Genomic DNA, 25,561 nt, shown 5'->3' with positions numbered 1-25,561 from the left:
ATTATGTTGTTATTCTATGCTCTGGACAACCTGCTTGTCAATGGCTTTACGGAAATGGGTGAAAGCATTGTAACAGAAAAATGCACTTAATATTTAGGATATAAACAAACATGCATTGAATGTGAGACTGTGTCTGTCTGCACAGGACTATGGAATGTTGCGGTGTTCCTTTTGCATGCTGATATAGCATGCTATTACTTTCGATGGAGGATTTTTCCACGCAGCAATGTGAACTAGTAATTCATCGTTTCAAAATGTACGCAACAAAGTCAAAAGGGAACCATGAAGGATTACAAATCAAATTGAAATCTTTGGTCCTTTGGTTATTACTTATATGTGAAATCATTATCGGAAATATATGCCATTCATCATCACACACAACAGAGGACAAGGACATTGGCAAAAGATGCAGGGAGGAAGCTTTGCATTTCAGTTAAACCCTTATTTGGATGATGAACCGATGATTGATGATGACCTCCTGTTAAAATACAGTAGCGGTTTCACCTCTATTCAAAATGGCCTAAAACATCTAATACACGGTACTAGCTTCACGATTAAGACGGCATGTATCACAAAGCACAGCGCAAAATACTATCGCCCAGCGCCAATGAAAAAATACTGCACATATCACTGTTACTCGTGTGTCCACAAGGTGCTGTATATCCACACCGTTCTATTGCATTATTCCTGTACAGTTAAGGTGCTGGCAGTCCCTTGTAAAACATACTAGAAACAGAATCGTATGATGACAAATTATATAAAATGGTTTATAGGTGCCTTTGAGAGTCAATTTCCATAATGTGGTGGAGAGAGCCAAGGCTACGGGATTTATAATGGCAATAAAATGAGAGAGGAAATGGGAGCGAGAGAGAGGGGGGGGGGGGGTGAGAAAGAAAGAGAGTGGATGAGAGAGAGAGAGAGAGAGAGAGAGAGAGAGAGAGAGAGAGAGAGAGAGAGAGAGAGAGAGAGAGAGAGAGAGAGAGAGAGAGAGAGGTAGAGGTAGAGGTAGAGGTAGAGGTAGAGGTAGAGATAGAGAGAGGCCAAGGCTATTCGGACTAACCCAGAGGCGCTCTGGAGGTTTCCCTTCGCAGTGAGAAACTCAGTCATAAACATTACACCATTACACAGCACAACCAGTCATTTACTCCTCTGCTCTGTGCCGGCCATACAGATTTAGGATCTTAATTTGATCTCTATTGATGCTGAGAATTTTCCTGCATTTCAGGAAATGCAAACTTGTAGTGTATTCAAGGTTTAAAAAGGCTTCTAAAGTTTGTAATTTATACTTTAATGAAAATGTTTCAACCCTACACAAAAATGTCATTAATTATAGTCCATATAATAATTCACATTTCCTGTTGCTGCAGGATAATATTTCTGCTGTAGAAAACTGGCTCAAATTAAGATCCTACATCTGTAGGTCGTCTATGACCAATAAAAGAACAACATGGAAATCAATCAATTATGAAAGCAGTAATGAGCTAAATAAGGTATAATAAATGTGTCACGGACATTTGATTCCCCTAAGGATGTTGACTATGCCTCACTCATGAATGTAAAATGTGCATTGTTTGAGAAAAAACACATGAATGAATCACAGACAGAAACACACATCTTCAGACACCCACACACACACATACCCAAACACAGTTCCACACCCCTGTGATTACAAGTACAGGTAGTATGTCCAATAGAGGAGATTGACAAATACAAAGGAGAGGGGGAAGGTCATCCTGGAGTAGTTGTCTATTAAGTGGGGATTCTCCACATGGCAACAGTTTGCAGCTTTGCGCAGGACCTTACGGAGGAGGACCAGGACAATGAGGCAGCGGTTGGTGGGCTCCTCAGGTGCGTCAGGCTTGGGTTCACTGCCAGTGGGGCTGGAGGGGCAAAGTTCCAGCTCTGCTGTGGGCGCCAAGGCTGCAGCATCTGCAGCAGCTTTCTCCTTACGCCTCTTGGCCCTGTTGTTTTCAGCAGCGATGGTGGTGACCATGCCGTTCATCTCCTCGTCAAAGCCTCCCATCTGGTGACCGTACTGGAGGAGGGGAGGGAGAGAGAGAGAGTCACAGTGAAAGAGGATTGAAGAGTCGCTTAATTATGCACCAATCAACTGATGCTATCATCTAAAATAAACAAAACAATTGTGGAGATACTTACATCCATCCAGTATGAGCAGACGAAACATGGAAAAGGTGATGAAGATGATGATTCTGATAATGATGGTGATGAGGATGACGACAACGATGACGATAATAATGATGCTGATGATGACAATGATCAAGATTATGAAAATGATGGCAATGAACATGACAATAATAACCGCACCACTGACGTTAACAACGCTGAAGGCCTCACCATGACAATGTTGGCGTTGGGGTGGTTAAGGGTGCAGAAGTGGGCCACGGCATACTCGATCAGGGCTCCGAAGATGAAGCTGAAGCAGATGCCCAAGTACACGTCGATGGCCTTGATGAAACAGTTGGCGTTGGGCAGGGACGTCCTGGCACCCATCATCAACGTGGTCATGGTCAGAACCGTGGTCACTCCTGTCACAATACACAACACAATGGTTGGATGATTCATTAAATGTTTGAAATCATCAAGATGTCCAGTGTCCTGGAGTTTTCCTTTCCTTTCAATTCACATACAACAACACAACCCCTAGGGTTTAATGATGAACTACGTCAGTAGTCACTCCACACATGTAGAAATCAGTAGAATTCAGCTTGAGTTGAGTTACCTGACATTAATACACTGAACAAAAATATAAACGCAACAAAGATTTTTCGTAATTACAGTTCGTAAGGAAATCAGTCAATTGAAATAAATTAATTAGGCCCTAATCTATGGATTTCACATGACTGGGAATACAGATATGCATCTGTTGGTCATAGATACCTTTAAAGAAAAGTAGGGGCGTGGATCAGAAAACCCATCTTTATTTGATGTGACCATAATTTGCCTCATGTAGCGCGACACATCTCCTTTGCATAGAGTTGATTTGGCTGTTGATTGTGGACTGTCCCACTCCTCTTCAATGGCTGTGCGAACTTGTTGGATATTGGCGGGAACTGGAACATGCTGTCGTACACGTTGATCCAGAGCATCCCAAACATGCTCAATGGGTGACATGTCTGGTGAGTATGCAGGCCATGGAAGAAGTGGGACATTTTCAGCTTCCAGGAATTGTGTAGAGTTCAGTGCAACATGGGGCTGTGCATTATCATGCTGAAACATGAGGTGATGGCGGCGAATGAATGGCACGACAATGGGCCACACGATCTCGTCACGGTATCTCTGTGCATTCAAATTGCCATAGATAAAATGCAATTGTGTTCGTTGTCCGTAGCTTATGCCTGCCCATACCATAACCCCACCGCCACTATGGGGCACTCTGTTCACAACGTTGACATCAGCAAACCGCTCGCCCACACGATGCCATACACGCTGTCTGCCATCTGCCCGGTACAGTTGAAACATGAAGAGCACACTTCTCTAGCGTGCCAGTGGCCATCGAAGGTGAGCATTTGCCCACTGAAGTCGGTTACGATGCCGAACTGCAGTCAGGTCAAGACCCTGGTGAGGAGCACAAAGAGCACGTAGATGAGCTTCCCTGAGATGGTTTCTAACAGTTTGTGCAGAAATTTCTCGGTTGTGCAAACCCACAGTTTCATCAGCTGTCAGGCTGGCTGGTCTCAGACGATCCCGCAGGTGAAGAAGCCAGATGCGTGGGTCCTGGGCTGGCGTGGTGGGTCCTGGGCTGACGTGGTTACAGGTGGTCTGCGGTTGTGAGGGAGGTTGGACGTACTGCCAAATTCTCTAAAACAACATTGGAGGCGGCTTATGGTAGAGAAATTAACATTCAATTCTCTGGCAACAGCTCTGGTGGACATTCCTGCAGTCAGCAAGCTAATTGCACGCTCCCTCAAAACTTGAGACATCTGTGGCATTATGTTGTGTGACAAAACTGCACATTTTAGAGTGGCCTTTTATTTTCCCAAGCACAAGGTGCACCTGTGTAATTATCATGCCATTTAATCATCTTCTTGATATGCCACACCTGTCAGGTGGATGGATTCTCTTGGCAAAGGAGAAATGCTCATTAAGAGGGATGTAAACAAATTTGTGCAAAAAATATGTTTTTGTGCGTATGGAAGATTTCTGTGATCTTTTATTTCAGCTCATGAAACATGGGCCCAACACTTTACATGTTGCGATTCTATATTTTTCAGTGTACATCAGGCTATATGTTTAAGTAATATTACAGTTATGTAAAGGTAAGCTAACAGGAGTATGATTCACTTGTGGAACAGTCTGTTTTCTCTAACCACCTGCATTCTACAGATGAAGGATCTTAATTTTGCAGGATAACTTTCCTACTTGAAGTTAACAGCCGGTTTCCACGTCATCTCCCGACGTCCTCAGACATGGATAGACGTTGAATACTGACTTGTATCACCAGTGACCTGCATGGTTTAAAAAGGCTTCTGGAGTTTGTATTTTCCACTTTGAAATGTCAGGCTTGATTGTCCCTTAAGAAAAATGCATCAACCCCTACAAAAATGTCCATTAATTATAATCCATATAATAATTCACATTTCCTGTTGCTGCAGAATAATTTTTCTGCTGTAGCAAACCACTCAAGTTTTCAGACTACCAAAAAGCTTCTGATCAGCAGCTTTGCATGGAAGAGAGTGTGAAAGGTATCTGCTTGATGGGAGTGCTTCCTGGTTTGAGGAGCAGTGGTTTACCGATACAGATCCTTGCAGGGACGGAAGACTGGCTGATCCAGAAGGAGACCCAGGACAGGACCACCAGCAGGCTGGAGGGAACGTACGTCTCCAGGATGAAGTACAGGATGCTTCTCTTCAGCTCAAAGTGGAAGATCAGCTTGGGGTAGTGGCCTGTGGGAGAGAGACAGAGCGAGATGACAGCAGAGAGACATGAGAACAAGTGTGCTAGTAGAACCCAAGGGTTCCTAAAGTTTTCAATTTACTACCAACTATGAATTTAAAAGATGAACGTGGCTAACATTTATAGCTAGATTATGCTAAATATCATTTTAGGCACCCCTAACTAAATGTGGCATGCACGCTAGTGCTTCGTCCGTCACAAGAGACTAAAACTAAACAGTAGCCAAACAATATTGTATATGTGAAAGGATAATGTTAGAGGTAGGACGTGAAAGTTGAACCTGTTTCATAGATGGCCTCAGACGCAGAGGTGTAGTGGTCCTCTACTGTGTACTGAGCCAGACGCAGCGTGTCCAAACCACTGACCGACTCATTCCCTCTGGTCCAGTAGAACATCACATCATTGATGTTGTAGCCCCCTGTATAGAGAGAGAGAGAGAGAGAGAGAGAGAGAGAGAGAGAGAGAGAGAGAGAGAGAGAGAGAGAGAGAGAGAGAGAGAGAGAGAGAGAGAGAGAGAGAGAGAGAGAGAGAGAGAGAGAGAGAGAGAGAGAGATGATGTCAAGTCAAAGACAGCGAGATAGTTAATGGGGGTCTATTACACTAAGTGACTAAATGTTTTGAAATAGCACTTTATCACACATACCAGTGTACTACTTATACATCTAATAGAAACACAAACAATCATCCATAAAACAATTAATAAAGGTTAGCTGGCCACTGTGCTGTAAGTGTGCGACAGCCACAAGCAAGCTTTACAATGTTAATGTTTTATTCAAACTACTTTTTATTAAATATGTTTTATTAAATAGAAGTAGCGTACAGCAACAGCCCTCCATTGCAGATTGTGAAGCACTGTGACAGTAAGACTGAATAGGAAATGCTAACATGACAGTGGGTGATTCATACATATTTCACGTCCTATATAGGTCAGGACCTTACATAATCCTACAGACCATCTTACATGTGATTTAGAAGACCTCACAGTGACACTGTATAACAATGTACATAAACATTTGTTGTAAAGTGCTTACTCACTGTATACTGAAATCTTGAAAGAAGGTTAGGGGGGCAACTAAATTCCCATCAATAGCATTTATTGCTGTCACGTTTTAGAGCAAGCTGCTTACTGTATAGGCCTACATTTATAAGGAATAAAGCCACAAGCTATATAGGATCAACTATTTTTCTTCCTGATAATATGGGTACAGCTCCGAAACAGACCTGGGGTTCAAATAATTTTTAAATAATTTCAAATACTGTTTGCCTGTTGAAATAGAACCAATAGAAAAGTCTCCACCTGGCACTTCAGGCGGGCTAACGCAAACACTCAAAGGATTTTAAAGATTGCAATTAGCATTTGAACCGAGGTCTGCTCCGAAATACAAGTTTTCTATCCACACGTCAACCTTGCCTTTAGAGATTCTTTATAAGACGTAGTTTAGTAATTGACCTGCAGAGGGAGACGTAGAATAAGAAGCGCTACGAGGCAGCTGTGACTAGAGGAGAAGAAATCTCCATTAAACTGGGACACACAGAATCCCCATTTGCTGTTGCTTCATTACATTACATTTTATGGCTCTTACTCTGCCCTCTCACGGTCTCCCAAGAGACACAACATGTGTAAAATTCCAGGGTGTCATAAGTTATTGAGGAAAGTGTGTTTAATGTAATGCAGAGCACCCCGAAAAGTAACAGACATTGAAGCCGCTGAGGATCTCTTGTTGTAACTTCTTCAGTGTTGTTATGTTTGCCCTATTACCGACGGATTGCGGAACTCATGATATTTGTGACTGCCGGTTCAGGGCAATGTGCAAATTGGGTATGCAGCATGCGCCGGCGCCGTGGACCTGTGCAGTAGCGCGGGAACGGTTACATTAGAAAATTAGGGGCGGTCTTGAGGTGCTCTGAAGCCTGAAACATGTACTGCACTGCAGCCTGGAGAGGTGAAAGCTTTTGCCTCTTAAAATATCCTGCTCACCGAGACACTGAGATGAGTGCATCTTAAAAACTGCTGCAGAGGGACTTTTCAAATCTTCAAAACCAAATCTCGCTACAGTATCCTCCGCTGTGGTGAGTGTGGTCTCATCATTAAGCAACAATCAAACATGGCTGTGAATGTCTTCCAACTCAAGGCCTTTTCACTGTCAGTAGCCACTAAAATATGTCACCGCCATATCTATCTAAACACCTGGTGCTCGTCTTGTCTTTAAACTTCCCTGTTGGAAGTAAAGTGTGGGCTGGTGAGCGAGGAGGAGCGGGGAAGCAATGTTACATTTTTGGCAGCACATTAAAAAGAATGACACCTCACAGTATGGCTCTTTTCAGTGTGCTGCTGAAGCAAGGCTGTGGGAGTCTGGGATTTACAGTATACGTTCAACCTGGCAGTAATGTAAAGGGGAAAATCCTTGACTTAGCTCTACATGTATTGAGTGGGATAAGTGGGACAGGAGCTCCCTCTGGTTAAGTTTGTTGTTGACATGACATTCAAGGTGTTGCTTTGGCAGCGATGTGGCTATAGCTTAGCACGACTTGCTGTCATTAAAGAGTGTGGAGGCGAGCGAGGGAGGGAGAGATAGAGTGGGAGAGAAAGAGACGGAGGAAGAGAGAGAGAGAAAGACAGCGACAGCGAGAAGAGCGAGGAGGAGAGAAATGAAGGGCAAAAGAGAGTCTTCTGCTCTAAACCCTTTGCGTTTCCTCCCTTGCTTGGCTCCTGCAGGTTTTGAGCTTATGTAACAGCTCGAGCTGAGGCTGTAGCAGAGACAAGACAGGCGTGATCCCAATATGTGATTGGCTGGCGAGGGCTGGTGACTAGTGTGAAGAGGTTTTTGGGGCAAGCCAAGGATAAGAGGCTGGGCCGACGGTGCCAGACACCGTCCCTGTTTCCATGAGTTACAGGCAGCTTTGGGTATGACCCAGTTTTGCCTTATATATAATCAAATAAATGGGGAAAGTACACCTACACATGTACACACCCCTGCTTGCTTTCTCTCTTTTTCACACACGTTCACTCACATTCTCTCTCTCTCTACATATATATATATATATATATATATATATATATATATATATATATATATATATATATATATATATATATATATATATATATATATATATATATATATATATATATACAGTTGAAGTCTGAGGTTTACATACACCTTAGCCAAATACATTTCAACTTAGTTTTTCACAATTCCTGACATTTAATCCTATAAAAATTCCCTGTCTTAGGTCAGTTAGAATCACCACTTTATTTTAAGAATGTGAAATGTCAGAATAATAGTAGAGATAATGATTTATTTCAGCTTTTATTTATTTCATCACATTCCTAGTGGGTCAGAAGTTTACATACACTCAATTATTATTTGGTAGCATTGCCTTTAAATTGTTTAACTTGGGTCAAACGTTTCGAGTAGCCTTCCACAAGCTTCCCACAATAAGTTGGATGAATTTTGACCAATTCCTCCTGACATAGCTGGTGTAACTGAGTCAGGATTGTAGACGCTTTTTCAGTTCTGTCCACAAATTTTCTATAGGATTGAGGTCAAGACTTTGTGATGGCCACTCCAATACCTTGACTTTGTTGTCCTTAAGCCATTTTGCCACAACTTTGGAAGTATGCTTGGGGTCATTGTCCATTTGGAAGACCAATTTGCGACCAAGCTTTAACTTCCTGACTGATGTCTTGAGATGTTGCTTCAATATATCCACATACGTTTCCTTCCTCATGATGCCATCTATTTTGTGAAGTGCACCAGTCCCTCCTGCAGCAAAGCACCCCCACAGCATGATGCTGCCACCCCCGTGCTTCACGGTTGGGATGGTGTTCTTCGGCTTGCAAGCAACCACCTTTGTCCTCCAAACATAACGATGGTCATTATGGCCAGACAGTTCTATTTTTGTTTCAACAGACCAGAGGACATTTCTCCAAAAAGCATGATCTTTGTCCCCATGTGCAGTTGCAAACCGTAGTCAGGCTTTTTTATGGCGGTTTTGAAGCATTGGCTTCTTCCTTGCTGAGCAGTCTTTCAGGTTATGTCGATATAGGACTCGTTTGATTGTGGATATAGATACTTTTGTACCTGTTTCTTCCAGCATCTTCACAAGGTCCTTTGCTGTTGTTCTGGGATTGATTTGCACTTTTCGCACCAAAGTACGTTAATCTCTAGGAGACAGAACGAGTCTCCTTCCTGAGCGGTATGACGGCTGCGTGGTCCCATGGTCTTTATACTTGCGTACTATTGTTTGTACAGATGAACGTGGTACCTTCAGGCGTTTGCAAATTGCTCCCAAGGATGAACCAGACTTTCTTTCTGAGGTCTTGGCTGATTTCTTTTGATTTTCCCATGATGTCAAGCAAAGAGGCACTGAGTTTGAAGGTAGGTCTTGAAATACATCCACAGGTACACCTCCAATTGATTCAAATGATGTCAATTAGCCTATCAGAAATGTCTAAAGCCATGACATCATTTTCTGGAATTTTCCAAGCTGTTTAAAGGCACAGTCAACTTAGTGTATGTAAACTTCTGACCCACTGGAATTGTGATACAGTGAATTATAAGTGAAATAATCTGTCTGTAAACAATTGTTGGAAAAATCACTAGTGTCATGCACAAAGTAGATGTCCTAACCGACTTGCCAAAACTATTTGTGGAGTTGGTTGAAAATTTAGTTTTAATAACTCCAACCTAAGTGTACATAAACTTCCGAATTCAACTGTATATATATATATATATCTCTACCTCTCCCTCTCTGTTTTTAACAAAACCATAAAACCTAATCAAGCCCAACAGCTCCTTTCCTTAGTTCTACAGGAAAGGAGCAGTTGTTGCCCATGGGGCGGCGCACAATTGGCCCAGCGTCGTCCAGGGTAGGGGAGGGAATGGCCGGCAGGGATGTAGCTCAGTTGGTAGAGCATGGCGTTTGCAACGCCAGGGTTGTGGGTTCGATTCCCACGGGGGGCCAGTATGAAAAATAATGTATGCACTCACTTAACTGTAAGTAGCTCTGGATAAGCGCGTCTGCTAAATGACTAAAATGTAAATGTACAATTGCCAAGGCGCCCTAGTAGCAGCTTAGGCAGAGAGCTCTGTACATTTTGTTCCTATTTATTCACTTTCAAGTGTTTTTTTGTTTCAAGTCTAAGTCTATTTGTTTCCTGCCCGTGAATTCATGGCAAATCAGCTTTCTTAAAATAGAAGCAACAAAAAATTGCCTGGTGTATTCGAACCGAATGAAAACACACTAGCTCGCAAGCTTGCTTGGTAGCATTGCTAGCTAGCTAGTGTGTTTTGATTAGATTCTAATACACCAGCCTATTTTTGGTTGTTTCTACAGTCTCCTTGCTGGCAGTGATGATTTCATTGCTCAGGAGATTTCCTCTAAAGTGAGAAAGTAAGCTGGCTTTCACCATAATCCTGAGTGTGTGGAGAGCTCAAAAACGTAATCTCGTTTTAAAAGACCAGAGAGAGTCAACGGCTACAGAGAAGTCGCAGTCAGATGGCGGGGACGGCGAGGCGCCGGTGAGACGCCGGTGAGACGCCTTGAATGGAGAGTGAATTGTGCTGCTTATCTCCCCCCGTTGACCTCTGCTCAAGCCATGTGGTTCCCTCTTGACTGTTGCTCCATCTGATGGAGGCTTCAAACATTCAAAACGTTCAACTCTTGGCTGAAAATCGCAGTCCAGACCTACTCTGTCATATAGCTGTTTATTTTATTATTTTTTGTTTTGCTTTTTCAAGCGCTTTGAGATTCTTTCTGTAATGAAAAGCGCTTTAGAAATTGAATAAATTAATATTATTATTATTATTATTAGACAGCCACATGTTGCTGCTTAGCTATAGAAGTTAATCTGAAGTGACATCTTACAGCTCTCTAGTTGCAGAGTGCAGGTCTGCTTGTCCATGGGGTATTTGGTCAGGTCCATGTTGCAGGCCACAGTGGTGGTGATCCTGGTGAGATGAGAGAAAAACGCTAGTCAACAGTTCCTCAAATGTTTCTTTCCCCCTCGCAGAACCACCTCAGTGTTTTCCCATGTATTCCCTCTGGCCTCCCTCTGAAAGCACTACTACTGCTGTTTCTCTCCCTGGCCTCTCCTCAATCCTAACCCTCGTTTTCTGATATCTAATTGTATCCTTTCCCTATGGCACCCTCTTGCACTCTCTATCACCCCTTCCTTGCCTTCCTCCTGCCCTTCTGATCATGCCCTCTGTCTTCCCTGGCACTTCCACTTATGCACACAGGTCCTTTCTGACAGACCCATGTCCCCGGGCAGTGGGCATCCATATATGGAAAATACCTTAATGAGTCTACCAGGGGTAGGCAACTAGATTCAGCCGTGGGCAGATTTTTGTCGGAGCGGAGGGTCGGGGGGCCTGCAAATTGACCACAACTAAGCCCAAAAAGAGATTGTATTTCAAAATACCAATCATTTAACGAGTCTATATACAGGGGGTACCGGTCAATGTGCGGGGGTACAGGTTAGTTGAGGTAATTTGTACATGTAGGTAGGGGTAAAGTGACTATGCATAGATAATAAACAGCGAGTAACAGCAGTGTAAAATAGTCTGGGTGGCCATTTGATTAATTGTTCAGCAGTCTTTTGGCTTGGGGGTAGAAGCTGTTAAGGAGCCTTTTGGACCTAGACTTGGCTACATACTGAGCTTCATATATTGTATGCTTAAAGAAATGGGGAAATTATATTATTTATACTAATACAATTGTTCAGAGAAATAATAATAAGTAATAAATGTTTTTTTTTTCTTCCAATGGGTAGGAGTCAAAATTATTGACACCCTGTTTTCAATACATTTCAATTCCTCACCTTGCAAGGATAACAGCACGGAGCCTTTTTCTAAAATGTTTTATGAGTTGGAGAACACATTGGGAGGGGTGGTAGACCATTCCTTCCAGATCCTTGATATCCTTGTTCTGTGCTTCTGGACTGCCCTCTTCAATTCAAACCACAGGTTTTCAATGGGGTTCATTTCGACGCCAAGCCCACCACTGGTGTGTGTGGCCAAAGAGCTCTATTTTCATGTCATCCAACAAATGTAAACACCTGGAGTTCGCTCAATGGCATTGGGACATGGATTGGAACTGGTGCTTTGGTCAGATGACATGAAAGTAGTGCTCTTTGGTCACACACACCAGTGGTTTGGCATCAAAATGACAATGCATGAGTAGAAAATAACCCCATACCTACTGTAAAATATGGTGGTGGATCTTTGATGTTCTGGGGCTATCTTGCTTCCACTGGTCCTGGGGCCCTTGTTAAGGTCAACAGCATCATGAACTTTATCCAGTACCAGGACATTTTAGCCAAAAACATGGCTGCCTCTGCAAGGATGCTGAAACTTGGCTGCAAGTGAATCTTCCAGCAAGACAATAACCCCAAGCACAAATCAAAATCCTCAAAGAAATTGTTAATTGGCCACAAAATCAACATTTTGCTATGGCCATCTCAGTCTCCGGACTTGAAACCCATTGAAAATCTGTGGTTTGAATTGAAGAGGCCAGTCCATAAGCGCAGGTGAAGGATCTGGAAGGATTCTGTGTGGAGTCTAAGAGCCCTCCCAATGTGTTCTTCAATGCATAAAACATTTTAGAAAAAGGCTCAGTGCAAGGTGAGGTATTAAAAAAAGGGGTGTCAATAATTTTGACCCCTACCATTTTGAGAATGTAGAGCAATTGTTTTTGTATAAATTAATATAATTTCTTGGCATATACAATATAGCTCAGTATTTGAAATATGTATTTTATACAGCCATTTTTGCTCATCTTTATCAAGGGTGTCAATAATTTCAAACCCCACTGTATGTCTCTTTTTTTATTTGTGGGAATACTTGGGAACAGATTTCCTAAATTAGGCCCCCAAAAAATCACTTTCGGCCTGGCTTTGACCCACGGACCTCCTGTTGCCGACCCCTGGTCTATCATATGCACATGCATGCTGTAAATGGAATGTCTTTATGCATGCACAAAGCTCTGGCGCACAAGTAAAAAATACTGCACACACACATGCAGTCACACACATATGCCATGCACACTGTACAAATACAAGCAGAAGTAAAGCTCACACGTATAGCTAGATTTGCATTCAAATAACCATACACATTTGTGCTCACTCACATGATACAGAACAAAGCAGTGTATCATTGATGGAGGATGTGAATCAATAAACAGAAGCCTTGGGGTGCTGTCCATTCAGCACCACCATACCAGTCTAAACAAGTCAGCACCACATACTCCATTACCCCTATAGGGAATTCAAGGTGGGCCAATAAGCAGAAGCAGAGACATGCTGTCCATTCAGCACCACCACACCTGGGCTGCGTTCAGTTCACTTCAACGTTTGCCTTGTTGCATGACTGTTTGTACTGAACGACACATTTCCTTTGAGGTACATTTGCTCCCACTTGGTTGGTGTGGTGAGGTGTGGCCTGATCAATATGGGTTTGACCATCTGAAATCGCAAAACTGCGTATTGTAACTGCCCTCTGGGCCACTGGTCGTTCAGTACAGTGCCGTTTCCGTTTAATTCAATTGCACACCGCTCTGTCGTACTGAACGCAACCCGTTCTAAACAAATCAGCACCAAAAACAGCAACTTCACCCTTTAACCGCTATAGAAGATTCATTGTGAGCCAATAAACAGAAGCAGGACATTCATCAATCAGTCAAGCTATAACAGGATACTGTGTGTGCCATTCCCATCCAGGTTAAATATTTCAGAAAGCCACAGCTTATTGTACCACTGGTTCACCAATAGCTAAGCCCATTGCTCTGTTCAATCACTGGTTTAGATAACCCAATAGCCAAGTTATACTTGAGCACACTGTGCAATATTTGATTTAGTGATCCTGCAGGGACGCTGGGCCGTCATTGTAAATAAGATTTTGTTCTTAATTGACCTGCCTGGTTAAAAATAAAAATCTAATAAATGAAAAAGGGAATTATCTAATTCCAATAGTTCAAGGCCTTTATATTGTTGGATCCCTGTATGTGTGTGTGTGTGTGTGTGTGTGTGTGTGTGTGTGTGTGTGTGTGTGTGTGTATATCTGTGTGTGTGTGTTTCATCCCTGTGCGCACACTTGCATGCATTTGTGCGTGCATGTGTGTGTGTGTGTGTTTCTCCCACCTCAGGGCGTAGAGCACCGTTCCATTGGGGAAGATCCTGATCAGCCTGTTCTCCACAGTGATGTCATGGAGGAAGGACTTTTTGGAGTCTACGATGAAAGTGTCTGGTACCCAGAGCAGCTCCACCAGCCTGCCGTCCAGACTCAGGCTCTTGTTCCCCTCAAACACCAGACGCTCGTCTGTCCAGCGCTGACGCAGGAAGATAGTGGCCGTGTAGTCCTAAAGAGTGCGGTTGTACTGCAATTACATTACAGCTTCAAGTCTAAACACTGATTAGGCTCTATTACATAACATGATAAACATACTGGAATGTAATATGTATTTTAATATTGCAATGTACAACGTCTTATGACACAGGAAGTTGTCTCACCATGTTGATCTCTGATATGGTGTCAATGCTGGCAATATCCAAACTCATGCCCACAGTCACTGGCCCATCTAAAGAGATGAGAGATATACACACAGAGAAAGGGTGAGAGGGGAAGGAGAGAGAGAGGGAAAACAGACAGAAAGCGAGAGAGAGAGCGAGAGAGAGAGATGTACTTGCTTTACTTTCCGTGTCAATAAAGTATATTGAATTGTATTCAACATTGAGAGAGGGAGGGACAGAAAGAGAGAAAGAGAGAATGAAAGAACAAGGGAAACTGAAAGAGAAATGAACGAGAGGATTCAGAGCACCATGTGGAATCATAAAGCAGTTAACTCACAGTGGTGTTATCCAAAATGCCTCAAGACACGAAAGAACATGTTTGGGAAACGTATTTCTGAATACTCTATCAGTGGCAACAGCAAGAATGTTGCATGCAGCCCCATACATATCCTCTTTCCTCTCTCTCGTTCCCTCTTTCTTTCACTTACCCAGTCTCATTCTTGAATAACGTTCTAGTATTTCTGCTTTTGCTTGCTGAAAACAAGGTCACCTAACCTTTGTGCATGTGTAACTCTGTATGGATGTATGTATGCATGCATGGGTCCGTCTGGACTGCTGGAAGAGAAGCGGTTGCAATTGTAACAGCTAATTGGAATCCAAATAAACAAATACATGTGTTTGCATACCAAGCTCACCTACACTGAGGACTCTGTAGAGAGAGAGAAAGAGAGAGAGAGTGTGTACAGTTTAAGTCGGAGGTTTACATACACTTAGGTTGGAGTCATTAAAACTCGTTTTTCAACCACTCCACAAATTTCTTGTTAACAAACTATAGTTTTGGCAAGTCGGTTAGGACATCTACTTTGTGCATGACACAAGTGATTTTTCCAACAATTGTTTACAGACAGATTATTTCACTTATAATTGTCACGGATTCTGCCGAGACTGCTCCTCTTCCTGGTTCGGGCAGGCTTCGGCGTTCGCCGTCCCCGGAGTACTAGCTGCCACCGCTCTATGTTTCGTAATGTGATTGCTTTTGTCTGTCTTTTACACCTGTGTCCATTTGTGTGTTGATTACTTGTCTTATAAGTTCCTTGTTTTGCATTAGTCTGATTGTGTGTTGTTATTTTCTGCCTGTCGTGCAGAGCTGCGTTCTGCACTCTGTCTTTGTTTGGGATTATTGTTTACGCGTGTTTGCGTAATTGCCTCGCCTCCGTCTGTTTTCGAGGTCGTGTTTTGTTTGTTGCTCTTTGGACTATTAAAGTCTTTTGGACGTATCCTCTGTGTCCTGCGCCTGACTCCTCCACCACATCCACATCGGAACTACTGACAATAATTCACTGTATCAAAATTCCGGTGGGTCAGAAGTTTACATACACTAAGTTGACTGTGCCTTTAAACAGCTTGGAAATTTCCAGAAAATGATGTCATGCTTTAGAAGCTTCTGATAGGGTAATTGACATAATTTGAGTCAATTGGAGGTGTACCTGTGGATGTATTTCAAGGCCTACCTTCAACCTCAGTGCCTCTTTGCTTGACATCATGGGAAAATAAAAAGAAATCAGCCAAGACCTCAGAAAGAAAATTGTAGACCTCCACAAGTCTGGTTCATCATTGGGAGCAATTTCCAAACGTCTTAAGGTACCACGTTCTTCTGTACAAACAATAGTACGCAAGTATAAACACCATGGGACCATGTAGCCGTCATACCGCTCAGGAAGGAGACGCGTTCTGTCTCCTAGAGATGAACGTACTTTGGTGCGAAAAGTGAAAATCAATCCCAGAACAACAACAAAGGACCTTGTGAAGATCCTGGAGGAAACAGGTACAAAATAATCTATATCCACAGTAAAATGAGTCCTATATCGACGTAACCTGAAAGGCCGCTCAGCAAGGAAGAAGCCACTGCTCCAAAACTGCCATAAAAAAGCCTGACTACGGTTTGCAACTGCACATGGGGACAAAGATCGTACATTTTGGAGAAATGTCCTCTGGTCTGATGAAACAAAAATATAACTGTTTGGCCATAATGACCATCGTTATGTTTGGAGGAAAAAGGGGAAGCTTGCAAGCCGAAGAACACCATCCCAACCATGAAGCACGGGGGTGGCAGCATCATGCTGTGGGGGTGCTTTGCTGCAGGAGGGACTGGTGCACTTCACAAAATAGATGGCATCATGAGGAAGGAAAATGATGTGGATATACAGTGGGGGAAAAAAGTATTTAGTCAGCCACCAATTGTGCAAGTTCTCCCACTTAAAAAGATGAGAGTGGCCTGTAATTTTCATCATAGGTGCACGTCAACTATGACAGACAAATTGAGAAAACAAAATCCAGAAAATCACATTGTAGGATTTTTAATGAATTTATTTGCAAATTATGGTGGAAAATAAGTATTTGGTCACCTACAAACAAGCAAGATTTCTGGCTCTCACAGACCTGTAACTTCTTCTTTAAGAGGCTCATCTGTCCTCCACTCGTTACCTGTATTAATGGCACCTGTTTTAACTTGTTATTAGTATAAAAGACACCTGTCCACAACCTCAAACAGTCACACTCCAAACTCCACTATGGCCAAGACCAAAGAGCTGTCAAAGGACACCAGAAACAAAATTGTAGACCTGCACCAGGCTGGGAAGACTGAATCTGCAATAGGTAAGCAGCTTGGTTTGAAGAAATCAACTGTGGGAGCAATTATTAGGAAATGGAAGACATACACAACCACTGATAATCTCCCTCGATCTGGGGCTCCACGCAAGATCTCACCCCGTGGGGTCAAAATGATCACAAGAACGGTGAGCAAAAATCCCAGAACCACACGAGGGGACCTAGTGAATGACCTGCAGAGAGCTGGGACCAAAGTAACCAAGCCTATCATCAGTAATACACTACGCCGCCAGGGACTCAAAACCTGCAGTGCCAGACGTGTCCCCCTGCTTAAGCCAGTAAATGTCCAGGCCCGTCTGAAGTTTGCTAGAGTGCATTTGGATGATCCAGAAGAGGATTGGGAGAATGTCATATGGTCAGATGAAACCAAAATATAACTTTTTGGTAAAAACTCAACTCGTCGTGTTTGGAGGACAAAGAATGCTGAGTTGCATCCAAAGAACACCATACCTACTGTGAAGCATGGGGGTGGAAACATCATGCTTTGGGGCTGTTTTTCTGCAAAGGGACCAGGACGACTGATCCGTGTAAAGGAAAGAATGAATGGGGCCATGTATCGTGAGATTTTGAGTGAAAACCTCCTTCCATCAGCAAGGGCATTGAAGATGAAACGTGGCTGGGTCTTTCAGCATGACAATGATCCCAAACACACCGCCCGGGCAACGAAGGAGTGGCTTTGTAAGAAGCATTTCAAGGTCCTGGAGTGGCCTAGCCAGTCTCCAGATCTCAACCCCATAGAAAATCTTTGGAGGGAGTTGAAAGTCTGTGTTGCCCAGCGACAGCCCCAAAACATCACTGCTCTAGAGGAGATCTGCATGGAGGAATGGGCCAAAATACCAGCAACAGTGTGTGAAAACCTTGTGAAGACTTACAGAAAAGGTTTGACCTGTGTCATTGCCAACAAAGGGTATATAACAAAGTATTGAGAAACTTTTGTTATTGACCAAATACTTATTTTCCACCATAATTTGCAAATAAATTCATTAAAAATCCTACAATGTGATTTTCTGGATTTTGTTTTCTCAATTTGTCTGTCATAGTTGACGTGCACCTATGATGAAAATTACAGGCCTCTCTCATCTTTTTAAGTGGGAGAACTTGCACAATTGGTGGCTGACTAAATACTTTTTTCCCCACTGTATTGAAGCAAAATCTCAAGACATCAGTCAGGAAGTTAAAGCTTGGTTGCAAATGGGTCTTCCAAATGGATAATGACCCCAAGCATACTTCCAAAGTTGTGGCAAAATGGCTTAAGGACAACAAAGTCAATGTATTGGAGTGGCCATCACAAAGCCCTGACCTCAATCCTATAGACAATTTGTGGGCAGAACTGAAAAAGTGTGTGCGAGCAAGGAGGCCTACAAACCTGACTCAGTTACACCAGCTCTGTCATGAGGAATGGGCCAACATTCACCCAACTTACTGTGGGAAGCTTGTGTAAGGCTACCCAAAACGTTTGACCTAAGTTAAACAATTTAAAGGCAATGCTACCAAATACTAATTGAGTGTATGTAAACTTCTGACCCACTGGGAATGTGATGAAAGAAATCAAAGCTGAAATAAATCATTCTCTCTATTATTATTCTGACATTTCACATTCTTAAAATAAAGTGGTGATCCTAACTGACCTAAGACAGGGAATTTTTACTAGGATTAAATGTCAGGAATTGTGAAAAACTGAGTTTAAATGTATTTGGCTAAGGTGTATGTAAACTTCCGACTTCAACTGTATGTGTGTTTGTATTTATGTGTGTGCATTTCCATCCTTTCCAGGAAGCTGCCCTCTTATGTGGGGTTCATGGCAATCAGGAGTGCACTCATCTCTGTTAATTACAGTGGAGAAAAAAAGTATTTAGTCAGCCACCAATTGTGCAAGTTCTCCCACTTAAAAAGATGAGAGAGGCCTGTAATTTTCATCATAGGTACACGTCAACTATGACAGACAAAATGAGAAAAAAATTCCAGAAAATCACATTGTAGGATTTTTAATGAATTTATTTGCAAATTATGGTGGAAAATAAGTATTTGGTCAATAACAAAAGTTTCTCAATACTTTGTTATATACCCTTTGTTGGCAATGACACAGGTCAAACGTTTTCTGTAAGTCTTCACAAGGTTTTCACACACTGTTGCTGATATTTTGGCCCATTCCTCCATGCAGATCTCCTCTAGAGCAGTGATGTTTTGGGGCTGTCGCTGGGCAACACGGACTTTCAACTCCCTCCAAAGATTTTCTATGGGGTTGAGATCTGGAGACTGGCTAGGCCACTCCAGGACCTTGAAATGCTTCTTACGAAACCACTCCTTCGTTGCCCGGACGGTGTGTTTGGGATCATTGTCATGCTGAAAGACCCAGCCACATTTCATCTTCAATGCCCTTGCTGATGGAAGGAGGTTTTCACTCAAAATCTCACGATACATGGCCCCATTCTTTCTTTCCATTACACTGATCAGTCGTCCTGGTCCCTTTGCAGAAAAACAGCCCCAAAGCATGATGTTTCCACCCCCATGCTTCACAGTAGGTATGGTGTTCTTTGGATGCAACTCAACATTCTTTGTCCTCCAAACACGACAAGTTGAGTTTTTACCAAAAAGTTATATTTTCGTTTCATCTGACCATATGACATTCTCCCAATCCTCTTCTGGATCATCCAAATGCACTCTAGCAAACTTCAGACGGGCCTGGACATGTACTGGCTTAAACAGGGGGACACGTCTGGCACTGCAGGATTTGAGTCCCTGGCGGCATAGTGTATTACTGATGGTAGGCTTTGTTACTTTGGTCCCAGCTCTCTGCAGGTCATTCACTAGGTCCCCTCGTGTGGTTCTGGGATTTTTGCTCACCGTTCTTGTAAAAATTTTGACCCCACGGGGTGAGATCTTGCGTGGAGCCCCAGATCGAGGGAGATTATCAGTGGTCGTGTATGTCTTCCATTTCCTAATAATTGCTCCCAGAGTTGATTTCTTCAAACCAAGCTGCTTACCTTTTGCAGATTCAGTCTTCCCAGCCTGGTGCAGGTCTACAATTTTGTTTCTGGTGTCCTTTGACAGCTCTTTGGTCTTGGCCATAGTGGAGTTTGGAGTGTGACTGTTTGAGGTTGTGGACAGGTGTCTTTTATACTAATAACAAGTTCAAACAGGTGCCATTAATACAGGTAACGAGTGGAGGACAGAGGAGCCTCTTAAAGAAGAAGTTACAGGTCTGTGAGAGCCAGAAATCTTTCTTGTTTGTAGGTGACCAAATACTTATTTTCCACCATAATTTGCAAATAAATTCATTAAAAATCCTACAATGTGATTTTCTGGAGAGAAAAAAATCTCAATTTGTCTGTCATAGTTGACGTGTACCTATGATGAAAATTACAGGCCTCTCTCATCTTTTTAAGTGGGAGAACTTGCACAATTGGTGGCTGACTAAATACTTTTTTCCCCACTGTACATTTGCTCTGATTCGGTTCAGTCTCAGCGATCACTGATCAAACAGTAGACACATTTAGAGGGATTCTCTGAGGCAGAAACAATGAAAATGACAAGGGATTTGTGAGAAGTACAAACACTGTGCAGAGGATCAAAGGCTACAATACTTTATGTCACTGTCTCGAGGTTACACTGTTAGTATGGAATCCATATTAGGAAGTCACACTGAGTAGGCCTATGCATTAAAATATTGAATTTCTATGGCATCCAGTTTAGGAAGTCACACTAAGTATGCATGGGAATTGTGTCTGCTCAGACAAATAACAGACTTTGTCAGCTGCTTACTCTTGATATTAATAGCCTAACCCTATGACTAAAATCACCAGCTGTGTTAATGTGTTGGTATCATGTATTTAGTTTCAGTGAATGTTCGTCATGCACATACTGTGTTATGCATGTGGAATGAGATTGCTTCCATCTGCCAGGTAAAAGCTCAGGGAGATTTATGCATAGCCAAAATATGGTAATATTGAAATGAATATGGGAATATGGTAAGCCACACAATCACACAGACAAAAAAACACACGCATGCACACACACACACACACACACACACACACACACACATCTCACTTGAGCCTCATCTCATTTTCCAGGGATGTGTGCAATTTCCCTTACTGTCAAAGAAGGGCCTGAGGTACTTGTTGTATCCTTTCATCAGTTTCTGAATGGTGGGAGGCAGAATCTCTCCCTCCTTCACTTCAGCGCTGAGCAGCGAGTTCTCTAACATCCTGAGGAGAAGAAAAGAACGGAGAAAGAACAAATGAAATAATTGAGTGTCTTTCCCCTCAGTGCATTCATCCTCAGTGGATACCAAACGGTTCCTGCTATTCAGCCTGACTATCCTACCTCTGTGCTCTGCCAGTTGAGCTCAACAATACCTCCTGAATAAATTAAACTGTGGTAAGAGAAGCACTAGATTAAAAGGCCTCCAAACAACTTGGAATGAAAAGGGAGAAAAGAACAAAACTCATTTTTCGTAATTGGTTTACTTTGATCCCAACTGGGTCAGAATACTTGAAACATTCCATCATCAGCAATCTTCAACTTCCTCTTCTACCTCTACACGCTTGACTCCGCTCATCTCCTGAGCTCAGATCAGCTTCCATATGCAGTTCCACTGATTGTTCTCCTTAAAGGCATGTAGCGGTGAAGGGAGATTATTATTTCACCAGGGATTGAGGGAGAAGAACACTGAAGAACACATTCATGCACCTTCTCCCATGGTAGTACTGTCCGTTTGGGCATTAACATCTGGAATCTAAATATGCTCGCAAATGGATTAAGCCCAGGAACTTAGTTAGTGATGTAAGGAACATTGATGGAAAGCAGATTAGGACAAGTGTGGTAGGCAGATACATTACATTCATCTCCATACGCTAGCAGGCATGTATGTGCCCTAACTGTGCTCACAGTCAACAGCCACTCATTCTCAGTCACTAGAGTTAATTATCTGTTCAAGCAAGGTTAAAGGCTTTTACTCATGAGTCCAGAGAGCATTCGTTACTGTGTTGAATTTAAATTCAATTTGTAGACTTTACAACACTGTCACAGTTTCAGAAGTTCACATAAAACTTGATGAATGCATACAGACAGACAGTGACTTGTAACGTCATTAGCGTTTGATACTATCTGAGAAAACGGGACTATTTATGAGTTTAAAGGGATCTTAACTAGCTCTAAAAGCCTCTAGTAAGTGACTTTTTGAGTGTGCTTTAGCTTGTTGTAATTAAATTCCCTACCCAACTCTCAGACTGACACGTCAGCCATATTCTAATAATGAAAAGACACGTCATGAATCCAGATGAACTCAACTGCATATAGGACACTCTTTAAATAAGAATGACTTTAAGAGTGACTTTTTAAAAAATTGGCAAGACAGGCGCACATAATTCACATTCACTCATAACACCGGAGACTTGTTCTACCTGACCATGTCAAATTAGTTTACAGGATTCCGTGAGCAAAGTATTGATGAAACCCTTCCAGGAATGTATATGACAGGCAGGCTTCACTCCAGCCCTGGGAAGAAAAATACATGTTTGTGACAGAGCCCTTCATTATGAAACTGGGTCATCACTATAAAAATAAATAAATACATGTTTTAATAATAAACAAAATTAAAAGAAAAATGAAATAAAAAAATTAAAAAATAAAAACATTGTAAAGTGGTGATCCCACTGGCTATAAGGTGAATGCACCTATTTGTAAGTCGCTCTGGATAAGAGCGTCTGCTAAATGACGTAAATGTAAATGTAAATCACGAATGACCCATACCTACACATACACACACACACACACAGTGATACACACATGGGCGCGCATGCACACACATGCACGCACTGTCTCTAACGCACACACACATGCACGCACACACACATGCACACACACACACACACGCACACACGCACACACACACACACACACACTCCCCAGTGTAGGTGAGCTTGGCATCTATAGGAGCTCACATCAAAACACTGCCACCAGTATCAGGGGTCAGTCCATTGAAGCAGCAGTAGCATATACACTGAGTGCACGAAACATGACATAGACTGACCAGGTGAATCCAGGTGAAAGCTATGATCCCTTATTGATGTCACTTGTTAAATCCACTTTAATCAGTGTAGATGAAGCGGAGGAGACAGGTTAAAGAAGGATTTTTTAGCCTTGAGACAATTGAGACATGGATTGTGTATGTGTGCCATTCAGAGGATGAATGGGTAAGACAAAATATTTACAGTAAGTGCCGTTGAATGGGGTATGGTAGTAGGTGCCAGGCACACTGGTTTGTGTCAAGAACTGCAACGCTGCTGGGTTTTTCACACTCAACAGTTTCCCGTGTGTATCAAGAATGGTCCACCACCCAAAGTACATCCAGCCAACTTGACTCAACCTTGGGAAGCATTGGAGTCAACATGGGCCAGCATCCCTGTGGAATGCTTTCGACACCTTGTATAGTCCATGCCCCGATGACTTGAGGCTTTTCTGAGGGCAAAAGGGGTGGAGGTACAACTCAATATTAGGAAGGTGTTCTTAATGTTTTGTACACTCAATGTAGTCTGCTGGGATCTATTATTTTGGAGTGAGATTGGGAGAGAAAGAAAAACAGGATGACAAAAAGAGACATAGTGCACAGTTATATGAAAGGTTCTGTCTGTACAATGACAAAAAGCGGGGCTAATGATGACTAATCCTAGAAATCCGCTAGAGTCCACATCAACATTATGAGATCATAGATCATAAGATCATAAGACTGATCTCCCATTAGATTGATTCCCCACCAAACCTATAACCCATTTCATACTCAATTTCAATCCCTATGATGGGAAGAAGGTAGGCAGACTGAGTGAAAGAATCCCACTACTGCCTGGCTCATCACTGTCCAAATGTCTTCACTATAGAAGCGCTGGAGGAAGCATTCTCTCTCCTACCTGCCAAACAGTCTTTGGCTTCATCCTGTGAGCTCTGATTCTGTATACAGAGAAGTGGACCTTTGAAGGCCCCCAAGGGATAGTCTGGAGAATCCAATGTGAATACTCCAAAAGGATTCTTCGGCTGTCCCCATGAGATAACAATTTTTGGTTCCAGGTAGAACCCTTTTTGGTTCCATGTAGGGTTCTAACAGGAACCAAAAAGGGTTAATCAAAGGGTTCTCCTATGGAGACAGCTGAAGAACCTTTTATGTTCTAGATACTAACTTTTTTTCTAAGTTTGTACCGACACATACCCGCAGGTATGGTACTAGTGGGTATTTTATCTATTCAATCATCCGCTATATTGTTTGTGGAAAAGGTAAATAAAAATACAATATTAAAATACACCAGTCAAGCTCTTTTCCCTAGATGAAAGCCTTGCTCTGTGGAGTGAGGAATCCCAGTATGCACTCTGACAGACCTGGCACACCTATCCTGCCTTCTGCTTCATCACCTGACACAATAAGGCAATAGTCATGCTGCGTTCGTAACCAAGTGGCAGGTGTGCATTTCCCAGTTGTGAAGTCATAAATACCAGTTGGGTACATGCATGTGCTTTGAACTCGTTGAGAAATGCCGATTGGCTAATGGCCAACAAGCTGAGTCAACCATAATCTAAAAGTACAGCTATAATGCTTGTAAACAATTTATAGAGTTCAAAACCCATATTAATAGATAGAATTTAATAAATAATGTTTTGTTGTTACATTTAAAGAACAATTTTTTTACACTTTTCAACCTCATATTCATTATCTCCAGCACCATACCAGTGTTAACATACAGTGCCTTCAGAAAGTGTTCACAACCCTTGACTTTTTCCACATTTGTTTGTGTTACAGCCTGAATTTAAAATGGATTAAATAGAGATTATTTCTCACTGGCCTACACACAATACGCCATAATGTCAAAGTGGAATTATATGTTTCAAATTAGTAAAAAATGAAAAGCTGTGGATAGCCTAAATACGTTCAGTAGTAAACATGTGCTTAACAAGTCACATAATAAGTTACATTGGACTCATTCTGTGTGCAATAATATTGTTTAACATTATTTTTTTCATGACTACCTCATCTCTGTACCCCACACAATTATCTGTAAGGTCCCTCAGTCGAGCAGTGAATTTCAAAGTCGGATTCAACCACAAAGACCAGAGAGGTTTTCCAATGCCTTGCAAGAAGGGCACCTATTGGTAGATTGTCAAAAATATCCCTTTGAGCATGGTGAAGTTATTGATGCAAATGGTGACTTTTAAACAGTTACACAGTTTAATGGCTGTGATAGGAGAAAACTGAGGATGCATCAACAACATTGTAGTTACTCCACAATACTAACCTAATTATCAGAGGGAAAAGAAGGAAGCCTGTACAGAATAAAACATATTCCAAAACATGCATCCTGTTTGGAACAAGGCACTAAAGTAATACTGAAAAAAAATTGGCAAAGCAATGAACTTTTTGTCCTGAATACAAAGTGTTATGTTTGGGGCAAATCCAATACAACACATTACTGAGTACCACTC

General features: G+C 42.2%; 1 protein-coding gene across 1 annotated transcript in view; it reads right to left on the bottom strand.

The window, feature by feature from the left end:
* Positions 1-1,666: 1,666 nt before the first annotated feature.
* LOC311110733 (gamma-aminobutyric acid receptor subunit pi-like) overlaps positions 1,667-25,561 on the bottom strand; it is a gene marked incomplete at both ends in the record, with an annotated part of 61,648 nt that continues 37,753 nt past the window's right edge. The window contains 8 exons of the mRNA XM_084153293.1: positions 1,667-2,035; positions 2,356-2,546; positions 4,752-4,904; positions 5,195-5,332; positions 10,786-10,868; positions 14,057-14,274; positions 14,426-14,493; positions 21,188-21,300. Of these exons, the coding sequence (XP_084009419.1) occupies positions 1,667-2,035; positions 2,356-2,546; positions 4,752-4,904; positions 5,195-5,332; positions 10,786-10,868; positions 14,057-14,274; positions 14,426-14,493; positions 21,188-21,300 (1,333 nt within the window). The remainder of the gene's footprint in view (positions 2,036-2,355; positions 2,547-4,751; positions 4,905-5,194; positions 5,333-10,785; positions 10,869-14,056; positions 14,275-14,425; positions 14,494-21,187; positions 21,301-25,561) is intronic.

Source organism: Coregonus lavaretus, assembly GCF_964263955.1.
Source record: "Coregonus lavaretus genome assembly, chromosome: 36".
Lineage (NCBI taxonomy): Eukaryota > Metazoa > Chordata > Actinopteri > Salmoniformes > Salmonidae > Coregonus > Coregonus lavaretus.
This window is presented reverse-complemented; position numbering and strand designations above follow the sequence as displayed.